We start from the raw sequence: 13,874 nt of genomic DNA on the forward strand, positions 1-13,874 counted from the left end.
CCTCAAAGGGAGGGGGGCCTCAAGGGGGGAGGGGGGGGGGATAAATACACTATTCATTGCACCAAAATAAAAGGTAAACAGTAAAATACTGAAAAACATACACTGATCACATTTTACTAATGGGACTTACAAATGTCGCGAAATTTATTGGTATCAGTTTTATGGACGATCTGAGCGGGTAATGAATTCCAGTCGGCAATAGCAAAAGGGGGAATTTTGAAAATTGTTAGTTCTGGAGAAGGAGAGGCTGAACTTTGAGTGGATGATCGCGGCGCTTTGAAATGTAAAATAAATCTTGAAGATAGAGACTATGAAATTCCGATGATAAGTAGTAGATCCTATATGAAAGAAAACAAGACGGTTTGGTTCTAACGGGTAAAGGTTTCAACTCCAGGCTGGTTTTAATAACTCTGACACTCTAGGTTCGTGAATAGTCATGCATGATGTAGCGTGATGCCTTGTTTTTTTGTTTTTTTATGAGGCCACCAAATGATGCTGGCGTATTCGAGTTTCATTCGCACAAATGCTTTGTAGGTGGTTAGTTCTACTGTCTGAGATGAGTGGAAAAGGTTGCATTTGAGGTATCCGAGCGATTTACATGCACTTGAAACGGTGTTATTGATGCGATTGTTCCAAGTGAGGTCCTCTGAAAAAAATTACTTCTAAGTACTTGTACGTTCGAGCTTTCTCTATGTCTTCGTGGTTAATGAACTATTTGCTTGGCGTGGAAGAAGGCTGACTGCCAAATGTTATAAATCTTTTGTTTGTGTTCAGTCTCACTTGCCATGTGCTGCACCAAAGTGAAATCATGTTGAGGTCTTGCTGTCGCGGTGTTTGATCTGGGTTGGTGATGCGCCGGTAGGTCACACAGTAGTTTACAGAAGGTCTTATGGAGGATGTTAAAGAGCCCCTAAAAAGAAAAAAAAACGTTTTTTTTTTTCTTCTTAGCAGTCCGATTGGGACACACGTGTCAAAAAAAAAAATAATAATAATTTTACACGGCACGCGAGAGCAATTTTGACGGCGCGAGACGCGATTTAGTTGGCAGTCACCTCCTTTCCACTTGTTTTTTTTTTTTTTTTTTTTTTCTGCATTTCGGGCACGTGGAGGAGAGGTGGATCCGCTTCGCCTTCACGATCGAGATGGTCACTCCGGAATGACCGGTGACGTCATGAATTTCCCGCGAAGGAATTTCAAATAAATCTCTCGCCGTCCAATATTGTTGTTGTTGTTGTTCTTTTTTTTTTCGCATAAATTTTATTTCTTAACACACGTGTCCCAACCAAACAAAAAAAAAAAAAAAACATTCTTTTTTTTTTCTTTTTTAGGGACCCTTTTAGCTAAGTGGCAGGTCGTTTATGTAAATGAGAAATAAAAGCGAACCCAATCTGCTGCTCTGAGGAACTCCGTACTTTACTGATAATTTAGAAGACTTACTCTTTCCGACATATGTAGCCTGTTTACGATTTTCAAGAAACGTGGCAATCCATTGTATGATAACAGGATGAATGTTGAGTTGAGACAGCCTGTACAAGCTTTGGTGAGGTACGGAGTCGAAGGCTTTGGCAAAATCAATATGGCATCACAGAAGGTTTGGAAGAGTGAACGTTTTCGTGCAACTTAGTAACAAATTAAAAAAGTTGCGTTTCACGCGAAAAACCTAACAGCGATTATTGACCGTCGTCTTTGTCAAGTATGCTTACAAAAAAAAAAAAAAAAAAAATATTTGCATAAGTGGAAAAATCACGCTCCGCTGCGCTAAGCCTCTCAAAATTTCCGGCGCACAGCGCACGGAATATTAGAGCGAATGCGTGCCCGAACCGTTTAGCGAACCGGTTCGGAGCGGTTCTTTTCTTTTGCTCCGGTTCAGGTTCAGCTACAAAATGGCGCCGAACATTTTGGTTCGGGTTCTGTTCCGGTTGGGGCAAAATAAGCGGTTCAGTTCCGGTTATGGTTCGGCACCCTGTTTTTGAAGCATGGAATGCTTTTAACGGAACCCCCTAATCCCAGAAATTGGTCTGTCCGCCTCTCTGTGCATTTCCCTACAGAATTTAGCGGGGAATTTGCTGTCACGTGACCTCATAGTATCGTGACATCATGACTTGACACCGTGACGTCAGGGCACGTGACGTCACGATGTAGTGATACCCTGCTCTGGGGGGACAACACTACCCCGCCCCGTATTGTTCTCTAGAAATTTTGGTAATCTCTGAGGGGGGGGAGGGCGACCCTCCCCCCCTTTTTTTTCAGTTCTGACGTAATGGAATTGTTGCCCTCGGCACGTGCCAGACTGCTCATAAGTAAATGGCGAATGAAATTTCGTTAATTGCGGACTAAATTCCGCAATTCACGAAAGTCCGCGTTACCAGCCCTATAACATCATTTTAGTAAACTTCTAGAAGCTACAGGTCGAACCCTACAGTTTGAGCATTCCTGTCGCGCACGTGCGCTCCTTTAGTACCGGGTGTAGCTCGAAACAACCCATTCCCGCTTGAACCCGTCCCATTTCGACCCATTCCCGAATCGACCTTCCCGTTTGAACCCATCCCGTTTCGACCCATTCTCGAAACGACCTTCCCATTTGAACCCGTCCCGTTTCGTCCCATTCCCGAAACGCCCTTCTCATTTGAACCCGTCGGGTTTCAACAGATACTCGAAAGACCCTTTGCGTTTGAACCCGTCCCTTTTCAACCCATTTGTATAAGACCCTGCGCATCGCAACCTCTTCGCGAAAAGTCTAATCGTTCTAACCCTGGTCTGCGCACCTTTTCTGCTTAAGAATATATGTTCTGAAATATTATTGCATGCCAATGTTTTCTAAAAATATCCACCTCTTTCAAGCAAGCTTCAAAGTACTGTATTATTCTTACTTCAACCACCTAAAGCGTGTTTGCTTTTTTTATTTTAATATGATCCCCATAACGCGCACCCCTGAAACGGTCTATGCACACTCTGCGAAACCGTTACTGCAAAAACGACCTTGTCGCTTTTTAATATTTCACTTCGAAATGGTATTAGCAAGAATCAAATTTTTTGGCTTAGAGTACTGGCTCAGATGAGTGCTTCTAAAGACACTTATAGTTTTTATGGCAGCCTTTTAATTCTATGAGATGGACAGCTACATTGCCGATCGCTTGTTTGCACTACGTTCAATAATGAAGTCTTGCGTACACAAGCACATTGGGTAAGCTAAAAATAGCGTCGCCATCGTGACGCTATTTTTAGGGTACCCAAAGTGCTTGCGTACGTTATTCTAAAACGTCATATTAGTGATCTCGATATCTTGGACAGCGATAAGTCAGACGGGGTGACAGGCATATGATTCCGACTTTATTATCTTTTATGATTTCAAACACTGAACACTCGCGCACACAGGAAAATATCATAGATCAGAAAATGCCTTCGCCTTGTTGAGAAAGTCGAACAGGAAAATCGTGCCATCAGAAAGGCGAAACCCCAGTTCCGATAGTTTATAGTCCTTGTTGCCCCACTTGAGCCCCCTGGCCCGCACGGCACCACTCTTTGCAAGCTGCCGCAAAGATACCCTTGGCAAAGCCTCATCCCGTTTGATCAAATCAATGAAGCTGTAAATGTTCCGGTGAACCCTCCCTGACGCTGTGTTTGTCTTACCAGGTCTCGAAGGTTGTTTCGGGAGAGGGAGAAGTGAGATCAGCAAGGAAAACAGACATTGGACACTTGAACCTAATCAACTGTTAAGAAACAATACAAACGAACCGACCTAACTGATAACAAACGATGGCCGAAGCGGGAAGGGTGTTTCGGGATGGGCGAAATGGGAAAGGATCAAACGAGAAGGTCGTTTTGAGACGGGTCGAAACGGGAAGGTTGAAATGGGAATGGCTCGAAACGGGAACCACCCTTAGTACCTGTGGGGCAGCGACGACGAAGATAGCGTAATCCACGCGCGGTGCTCAGCGGTGTTCAGCGCAGAAGGTGGGAAAAGATGCGGACGACACCGACTCCCTCTGGTCAGGTTACGAAAGAGGGATGGTCGTTTGGTCGTCTTCGCAACGGTCCCTGCAACATGAACCTCTGATCCAAGATCCAGTAGCTTTGACAGCGTTGCACACTAAGTATATGAAACAGAGTACAGAGGGAATACATTCCACTCCGCTCATTGGCATTAGACAGAACGCCTACAGCCCCGAATCCAGCCCTGACAGAGGGAAAGTCCGCGCAGTCTCTTTTTTTTTTTTTCTTTTTTGGCAAATAAGCTATCATCATCACCAGTCGCAGACATTTTACGACTACGCTGACTACGCGCTATGCTAGCTCGCACTATAGCCTACGTAGTGCAGAAGGCAGCTGTCGAAGGTGCATCCATCCAGTTTCAGTGGATCCCTTCCCACGTTAGCATTCAAGGAAATGAGACTGCGGATTCTCTCGCACGTGCCGCTCATGGGGATGTCACACCAACAACTCCGTACATCCATATAATTCGTCAAACAGACTTATTCAAAAAGCCATTCAGAAACACCCTGACCCTGAAACTGCGGCTGGAACACCGCCGTACACAATTCCCAAGAAAAGCTTCAGCAGGCTGGAACAAGCTCTACTTCATCGGATAAGGGCAGGCTGCGCCCGAACCGCTTCTCGACTGCATCTCATCAAACGCCTGTCATCCCCAGCCTGCAGTGCCTGTGGTGCCACGGAGGACATCGAACACATTCTCTGGCATTGCAGAGCGGTGAGCAACCACCGAGAAACACTTGTGACCACCCTCAAACAGCTTAAAATTCTAGCTGGCAACACCAAGTCACTCCTGTTCCCGACAGGTTCGCGGCATTCGAGAACAAAAGCTTTAAGAGCACTGCTTGACTATTTAAAATCCGCAGGCTATAACAGCCTGTAATACGTCAGGAAAGGACCAAGATCACAATTAGCCACGCAATTCGTTCAATATTGTATTACAGTGTAAATAGTGTATCATAGTGTATCATAGTGTTTGTCACGCCACCTCTCCTTCAACCACTCTTGGTTCCCCCTGTCCCCCTAGCAAGGCGAGAAAGCTGACCCCACCACTGGGAGACTAACCTTTCGCCTTGCTTCTACCCCTTTTTCACTTTACAATAAACTACTACTACTACTACGCCGGCGGTCGGTGCGCCAGCGCAAGCCAGTGTCTCGAGGTGTGAAACAACGTCAACTTCGAAACGATGCACACGATATACCCAAAACATTAGTTTAGTTTAGGTTTCTGAATTAGGCTTTTAGAAACAAAAAATCTCCCAAATTATCTTTATTTTGCCGTTTTGCGTTCAAGAGACAATCTGTTATTTTCTGTATTGCGTATGTTATTTCAGTGATGTGCGCCACTAGTATGGTGTAGTTTGGTGCGGAAAGGCAGCAGCCAGTACCATAAAGGCCCGCGGTGCCGAGTCTAGTGAACATGATAATGTGATGAGAATATACATGCATGATGACGACGACATGGATTGTTGGTATTGGGGAGGATGGCAGTCCGATTCGCAGAAGTCCAGATTTCGTAAAGGTGGGTTGGGCGGGTCAGCAGCGAGCCATGGGGATCTGGCACGCCGTTCCATCGGTGCATGAAGGAGCCCTAGGAACATGATGGCCCTGATGCTCACTGGGGTCGAAGCATCAGGCTCCAAGGAGGTAGCCCAGTCAAATTAGAAGCTGCCGCTTCCAAGGAACCAGGGCTCAGACTGAGGCACCGCCGTCGCCCGGTGTGTCATCCTCTCAACGTCGTGGTCGTTGTGTTCTTTATTTATACGCGTATAGACGCTTTACACACGCGCCAAGTTACAGCCGCCATTACTGACCTTCTCGTGTCTTACCGAGATGCCGAGCAACTGAAACGGTAGTTGACGATCCTTTACAAAGGCCGATGCTTTAGAAAAGGACACAGTTGAATCTAATATGGCAATAACCTGGCCTGCTATGGTAATGATGAAGTGAAATAAACGGAATAAAAGGAAACAAAATCTGAAGGTCAGTTATGGCGGCGTCCATGCACAGCTGCTGAAAAGCGTCTATATATGTATAAATAAAATAAGATAAAAGGACAATCGAACGGCCAGCGGCGCGCCGTTCTAGTTATACACGCCTGAAAGAATTTTGTTCGGTTTGTGTCTGTAACCGAGCTAGAACATTACGCACAGAGGCAAATTCAAAGTAATAATAATTGGGTTGAGTGTATATTTTTGTTTATGCAGCCTAGAACTTGGTCTGCCTCAACGGGCGACGAGTCTCCCAGCTGTACTACATGAGCAATTTAGCCAGTGCGGCACAACCGCTAGCCTGGGTGTCTTTAACGTCAAAGCAAAATATATACAATGCAAGTGTTTCTGACCCTACATAACATTTGCTTATATTTGAAATCCAGGGCACAAATTTTTATTTTAGACATCTAATTATTATATTGTCATATTATAACCGCTACATTCTTAGTCAATATGCTGTCACAAATGCATCGTACAATTTTTTTTTTTTTTGATAAGCCTATGTAAAGGTAGCTTGGCCGCAAGCTCTTAGTGCACGGCGGAGTGCTAACTTTACAGGGGCAAAAGGCAGGCCGAAGTTGAAGGTCTCGAGGAATAAAAAGTATTAATTAAAATACCGCACTTTAATTTATGTGCTACGAGTCGGCAGCTATTATATTTCTCGGGAACTTTAAGATTCTTCATTTCAGTGAGAAGAAATTTAAAATTTTGTACAAATGGCCCATAGGACCCAATGTAACAATATTATATCGGGCCCAGGAATAAAAAGTACACAATCCTGATGTTCAAGTAGGTATTAAATAAGAGTGTATTAGTTCCCTCTATAGATATCGCGGGGAACTTAGAATTTCTGCAGTAGTTTGACTGAAATTATCATTTTACTGTATTTTGCTGAGAATTGTCAAGAGACGGCGCAAGGAGACCATGTCCAGGAATGCTGGGCGACAAACAAAAATAACCTACAAGCCTCAAGCACGTGCACCATGCACACGAGACACCTTTGGCCGGTTTGCAGTCTCTCGGTGATCATGAGGTAAGCACGAGTGAGTGCAAGCCTGCCAAAGATACGTTCACATGCTTTCGGCACGTGCTTGCAGCCTGTCAGTGTCTAGAGGGACTCTCCACATTAGTGCCGAAGAATGTAACGACCCTCACACATTGCACACTGCAAAGGAGTAGATATGAATGTTGGTTTTATTGTACATCCACATTCACAAATGGCTTACAGTGTATGTGCATATGTAAATACTGTTTATAAAACACCAACACTGGACACAGGCCAAACTTTTCCTGTAGCCAAACAACAGGACCTTTGTTTAGATTATTATAGCTTCATCATCAAAAGACCATTATAATCACAACTGAAGCTTAAAGCTTCTATCCAGAAAGATTCCTCAGAGCTGCACAAGAGCTGCAACAAGAATTCGAAAGTATGTTGCCTTCAACCACAGCAACAGCATACAATTACAACTATATACAGAATGCAGTTCGCCCTCTTGAATTTATATCAACATCAGGTATCAACAAGCTATCAGATTTTCAACAATCTGAAAGTGTGAAACACATTCAGAGGAGGGAACAGAGGTGCTGAAATATTTCTTATAATTGGGGTCATTAAAAAAAAGTTTTGTAACTTACAATTCTACCTGGTTTCTCTCCAGCCCTTTCTTTTTCAGAAATGTAAATATAAAATATTACCCAATCTCAGTAAAACTTGTTCATATGCACATGTGTACTATCATGGCCCCATCCATATGAAAAATGTTACAACCTAGAACCCGTTTGTGCGACAGGCAGTCTTGTGCATTTGTTGCTCCGCAAACAGAGAACAGGATGTTTTACCATGACAAGTAGGCAATGAATAATGTGAGTAAATACTTATTACTGGTGAAATCCAAGCTATCTCTATTGTTTAGAACTATAAGGCACGAATAGGAAAGGGGGTGTGAATGAGCTTTGGTTGCGAGTTTCTTGAGTCAACAGCACAACAATCATCAGGCAGATGACCAACACCAAACATGTTACAGGTTTAACCCACAGCTGCTGATTGCAAATTAGAAATGCACTTAGGAGCCATAAATAGCATGAACAAACTGCTGACAATGCTATCGAGGTCTTGCTGCAGCCAGAGAAAGGTCTCGTTGTCACCGGTAGATTATTTAACTTGGTTGGCGAGACAGCAGGAGAAGATAATGCCGATGATCTGAAAGCCAGAGAGAGACAGGTTAGCAGGCATCCAAGCCTTTGGCTAGTGGCAAAACCATTTTTAAGTATTCAGCAGTACTGACCTCGATCAGACCGATACCAATGCCAGCAATACCGACATACACAGCATATGTTTTGACGTCAGTCTTCACCTTTTCGTAGCAGCCCTGTGCAATGAGAGAATGTGTTTGAGAAAGAGTGCAGACACTTCCTTCCTTTTCTGCAAACATTGCGTTTCTTGTCTGGAGACTGTATATGCTGCCCAAGTTTTGCCGGAATTTTAAGACACATTTTAAGATAGCTTAATCTTAAAACAGATTAACTGAGTTATAGACTAACAAATCATCCTCTTAGGCTAGAACTTGGTTGGCACTACCAGGGATATTTCTGTCAAGTGGTTCAACCACAACAAGAGACTGAAATTGGGATGTGACACTTTAAAGCAAAATTATACACCATGGTCATGCCAAAGTTCCTATAATGAGAATTGGTCTTGCAACAACCCCCAAAATAGAAAAAAAAAATTTTTTTTAACAAGATTTGGCAAGGTGATAATTAGAGCCATTCAATATATTTGCTCCCATTGTCGTACCAGCTGTCATTCGTTTTAGCAATTATAATGGAATCAGTGTTCATTCCAGGCTTTCAGTGTAAAGTCAGACGACCCCCCCCCCCCCCCCCCCAAAAAAAAAAAAAAAAACAGACATCCCTACTCTTTCAATAATTCGCGTCTCCAGCTCGACGCTCGCCCTCCCGCGGCGGAAAGGGGAAGCTATCTAGTGAGGGTTCCCCGATTCTCCTGCTCAGCGGGCACGGCGGAACTGCTCGCGATTATGGCTCGCGAAATGTCATTTCCCAATGCAAACAACACTCTTCACGGTCCCAACGTAGTGCTGCAGCTGGTATGGGATTGTACCTTACAGGAGAGTTTTAGTATTGCACATAGAAGCAAACGCAAGCAGTGTGCGTTTGCATTAGAGTTGCAAGTCCCACGTTGTGCGTGCGCCTCGTCGCTACGCGCAGTGTGGAACACGCAAAGCTAACGCAAACACACAGCAGTTGCATTCGCTCGTATACGCATTACTAAAACTCACAACTGTTTCACAGGCTTCCAACGCCAACGAAACCTGCTGCAGTGAGCAGACGTGCAAGCAGGTAGGCGTTCCTTCGAATTGGAAAGGCTGAGATTGACAAAACGACGGAGCGTAAAAATAAAAGCAACTAAATGTTATAAAAGATTAATAATTAAAAAAAGTGTTTTATTTTTTATCTGTATTCTGTTTTTTTTACTTTTGGGCATTTAGTTTGGAGGGATATTCGCGACGACTTTGGACTCTTTCCCGATTGTCAGAAGTCGCGACTTTGATATCAAAATATTCTTTACACACCATTAATGTAATTTTACATGGATTTTTCATGTTAGCTAGAATGTTTTTATTGATTTTAGACTATTTTTATTTTATTACTTGGTAATTAAAATGCTGCAGTTGGCACCAGTGATGATAATTAGCACACTTTTGATCGTCACATTTGTTCGCGCGTTTGAAACTAGATAATAAGTGACAAATTATATTAGAGCTTGAAAAATTACGTACTAAAATATCCAAATTTTAGTATTATTATTATTAATAAAAATGGCGGCAATGTATGCCGCCAATTAGCGCGAAGATCCCGAAAATCCGCCATTTCACCATAATAGTCTTCCCAGAAAGGTATAAGTTTGTTTTATTTTTAGCATATGAAAAACTCTGACATCGTTATCAAGATAGACAGAGTCAAACACTGGATTTAATATAAAGTCATACGCGTCACGCGTTGCTATAAGCACACACACACACACACACACAAGCACGCGCACACACACACACACACACACACACACACACTTCAGCTGTCCGACTGATTCCGTCTTTGGGTTGTTAATTATTTATAATTTATATGTCTTGTGGACATATTGTCAAAATCTGATTTGTTCTCTTATTCTTGTGCTGGGAATAATGTTAAAGCAATTAATCATCTAAATACCCCAAAACCCATTAAAGGGCACGCAGTTCATTATTTCCCATGAGAATTATCTAAGCGAGAAAAGGCAGCGAAAACGCACAAATATCAGCACCGATTTTTTCAACAACTACGTTATGAAAGAATCCGAAATTAAGACCTATATCGAGATATTAAATCCAAAATAGAGGTTAGTTTCGCTTTCGCTCCGGAATTAAAATGCGCATCCTTGCGTAAATATTACGCTAAACACCGTTCTTGTTTTCAGGGTAAAGAGGTGACCTGCGCTTATAACACCCTAGCTTCCTCTTATAACTAGAAATAATTTGTGTAGCTCAGTGAGGCCAGAACACTAGACAGGCTCAACAGTGGCACGCATCTCCGACCCTCACTATAACCGCCATTTTGGAAAATGAATGGCGCCACCTATAGTTAGTTGGAGTCGCGAATAGGTTCCCTCCCCTGCTTTTGTCCACCTTGTCCGCTTAAAAAAAAAAAAAAAATTGACATAATCTTAGTTAGTGGAACGAGGATGATTAATGGATTACAGCACACCCCAACCATTCAGGCCTCCACCAACATTACTAACATGACACAGCTAGTGTCAATTCTCAAAAGTGGTATGCAGCACTACGACTGCCAGATACAACCAAGTTGCCGGAGATGCATGTCTACCTTTTGTTTATGGCCGATTCACATGACGGACTGATCTGCGGACGAATTGATCACGCTACGACACATCTGCAGATCATCTGTTTCCCAGGCGCATTTACACAAAAAAGGGTAGATGACAGCGAGGATGGACCAAACTACTTTGCAATCCCAGTTTAACGAAATGCCAACAGCACACCATGGCACCGTTGCCCACGAGTGAAAAAGATGTCTGCCACTATGACTGCAGCTCAACCGCCATCGTATTAAGACTAAAAAAAGAATTGTAGGCCGCTGCTATTTATTGAGCAAGACAGAATACCGCTCTAGGCTTAGTGCGAAGCACCACCAGCTTTACTACCTTGAGGTGTGACAGAAGTAGGGATTTTTTATCAAGAAGGCTCGGCATAGAAGCGACATACCACTAGACTCGTGAAGGGGCGTATGCTGATGTCCTCGCCCCTACGAACTCACGCACAACATTTCAGCACCACAAGTTCAAAAAGGTCTCGCTGGTTGAAAGGCTGGATGGATGCGCAGGAAAGATGACTGCGTGCTAAAAAAGCTTTGACAGAAGCATCTCGACATAGACTCTCAAAGTAGTACCGAAATCTGCAGCTTTCACATGCACAATAAATAATTGTGCGAGAAAACGAACCAGCAAATGCACAAAGTACAATGATGCGCTAACATTGCCTTGCTAGTCAGAAAAAAAAAAAAGTGTGTCATTGCCAGACTAAACGCTTTTCAAGTCAATCCCCGGCCAAAATTCTGCATGTGAAAAGGCATTAGACTATTTCAGTCCGCAAGTCCGCGGACCAGGCACAGAGTGCAGGAATCGGTCACGCTGATGGTCATGGGATACACGGTCTGCGGACAAAAATCGCAATTTGGTGTGCCTTGTGAATCTGCCATCAAGTGCTAAACTGCAAAAATCTGTGGCGGAGTTGGAAAATGTTTTCATTTCTCTCTGGGTTCACCAATGGAAGGGAGAGAAGGAGGAAGATGCTCCTTTAGTAGACTTTGGAGGATAGGATAATCCTCAATGAGCACTAAAGCAACGTACCAGGGGACTCGTCAAAGAGTCTGAACTGGCCCAGTCACCTGTGGCTACCAGGATGTTACCCCCCTTTCCCCAACTGCAGGTCAACTCTTTAAGGCATCCAAAACAAGTATAGATGAAATATGGCCATATACACATGCAGCTTCTCATGGAACACCTCAGAATTAGAAGTTAAAATTAATGTAAAGATTAAAAAACAAAAGAGCAAGCCCTTATGTGTACCCCAGGTTGGTACCAGGCTGTTTAGAATCAAAATGTCCAGTGCTTTAAAGCTACTGCAAAAGAGGACCTAAATCAGTGATTCTCGAACTTCTGAGGTGCCCCACATTAGAAATTCACCAAGGACACAAAACTTTTAAAGTCAATCACTCTGTAGCGAGGCATATGCCAAAGTCAGCAAAACCCCGTCAATTGCCATGCCCAACGAACAGAACCAGAAATGCAGTTTCCTTACCACCGAGAAATAATCACTGGAGGAGCAGGAATCCTGGTTCTTGCAGCAGCTTGATGGTACTGCTTTCCCAGCTTTTGTCCAGTCGCTGTAGTTGTCCACACCACAGCATTGCAGCTGGTTAGAAGAAATATGAAGCAATATGTATAATAAAACCACAAGATTTAAGAAACTATGAACACAATAACTAATTAAACTACCTCATAAGAAACGTTTAACAAGAATTGCTTACACATGTAATGCCCAAATGGCAAGTACAAGTACCTATGCTTACGTGCATGGAAGACAATATGACACTCGAAGCAACAGCTGCAATGCTAAGTACCTTTGCAATAGCTTCAGCTTTGCACAGACCCCCGGCATGAGCATCAAGCCAGGATATAAGGCATAGTGCAACAGTTGGACCTTCGGTACTTATTTGCATAAAGCAGACAATCCAATCTGTTATTTGACAAGACAGCTGCATGCATGGTGGCTAGAAATTTCTTGGCAGTAGAAGGTGATTTAAAGTTACCAAAATCATAAAGGTCTGGAAAACCTTCATACACAAAACCATAGTTTACAACAACTGCAACATGCAATGTACCATCTAAAGAAAAAAAAAGCTTCTGTTTACACTTAGAAGCTAGGCCTTTAACACAAGAAACGTGACAGGGAAGGAAGACACCAACTCCCACTGCACCCTAGTGAAAGGTTCGGGATAAAGAGGCCCTTGCTTGATTATCTGGTTGCCTTCCCCCATCTGTGCTAGGTACAGTCGCAGACAATATCAAAAAGGCCAGGCAAGCTTGTGGCTCCGAAGATCTCCAGTGCTATCAAATGGAAGAAAGCAGAGTTATCGAGGCTATTGTGTGAACAAGCAGCATGTCAGCAGCTGTTCTATTTTTGTTTTTACTCCCACTTGGTCTGCAAATGATTGCAGAGTCAGCAGCGATAGTAGTAGTGCTTGGTGAAATAAAATAAAAACTGCTTATTGTCATTGATTCTGCAAACTTGTTATTAAACGGCCGAAAACTGATCGCTCTACCTGCAACATAATGAATTCAGCCACGCCCGATTTCGCCTTTTGTCGCTGGACGCCCCTATATTCAACAAAATCCGCATTAACTCAGCAACTGCTAGTCAAAGAGGGAGGGACCACAAAAATCTGAACAGCCGCTGAAGCCTTGATAATGGTTGTTTCTACTGATAGACAGCGTGGCTGGCCTTGGAAGTCACGCGCTCGCCTGGACTTTTCCGTATCGTCCGCGACTGTACAGTGTCCACATCTGTTAAACTAACATCAATGAATTATAATAGCTTTCATCTAAAAAAATGGGAAATATTTATAAGTACACCGAAGGAAAGAGAAGAGGACACATTAGCTTAATGTCTGCCGCTAGCTGGCATCTCATTCGTGCCCCTTGGCCTTACCGAAACGACAGGTGCAACAAGCGTGGACAGCACGAGCAACAAAATGTCATGGTAGCCATGGGAAAATTTTGAATAGATATTCAATCTTATTTTATCTTCAAACAAT

General features: G+C 43.3%; 1 protein-coding gene across 1 annotated transcript in view; it reads right to left on the minus strand.

Annotated features, from left to right (window-relative positions):
* Nucleotides 1–7,160: 7,160 nt before the first annotated feature.
* LOC8051626 (CD63 antigen) overlaps nt 7,161–13,874 on the minus strand; it is a 32,596-nt gene continuing 25,882 nt past the window's right edge. Inside the window, exons 5-7 of the mRNA XM_029988233.4 lie at nt 12,359–12,472; nt 8,273–8,356; nt 7,161–8,187 (exon numbers count right to left, since the gene is read on the minus strand). Of these exons, the coding sequence (XP_029844093.1) occupies nt 8,140–8,187; nt 8,273–8,356; nt 12,359–12,472 (246 nt within the window). The 3' untranslated portion in view covers nt 7,161–8,139. The remainder of the gene's footprint in view (nt 8,188–8,272; nt 8,357–12,358; nt 12,473–13,874) is intronic.

This window comes from Ixodes scapularis, unplaced genomic scaffold, assembly GCF_016920785.2.
Source record: "Ixodes scapularis isolate PalLabHiFi unplaced genomic scaffold, ASM1692078v2 PGA_scaffold9__187_contigs__length_104089568, whole genome shotgun sequence".
Lineage (NCBI taxonomy): Eukaryota > Metazoa > Arthropoda > Arachnida > Ixodida > Ixodidae > Ixodes > Ixodes scapularis.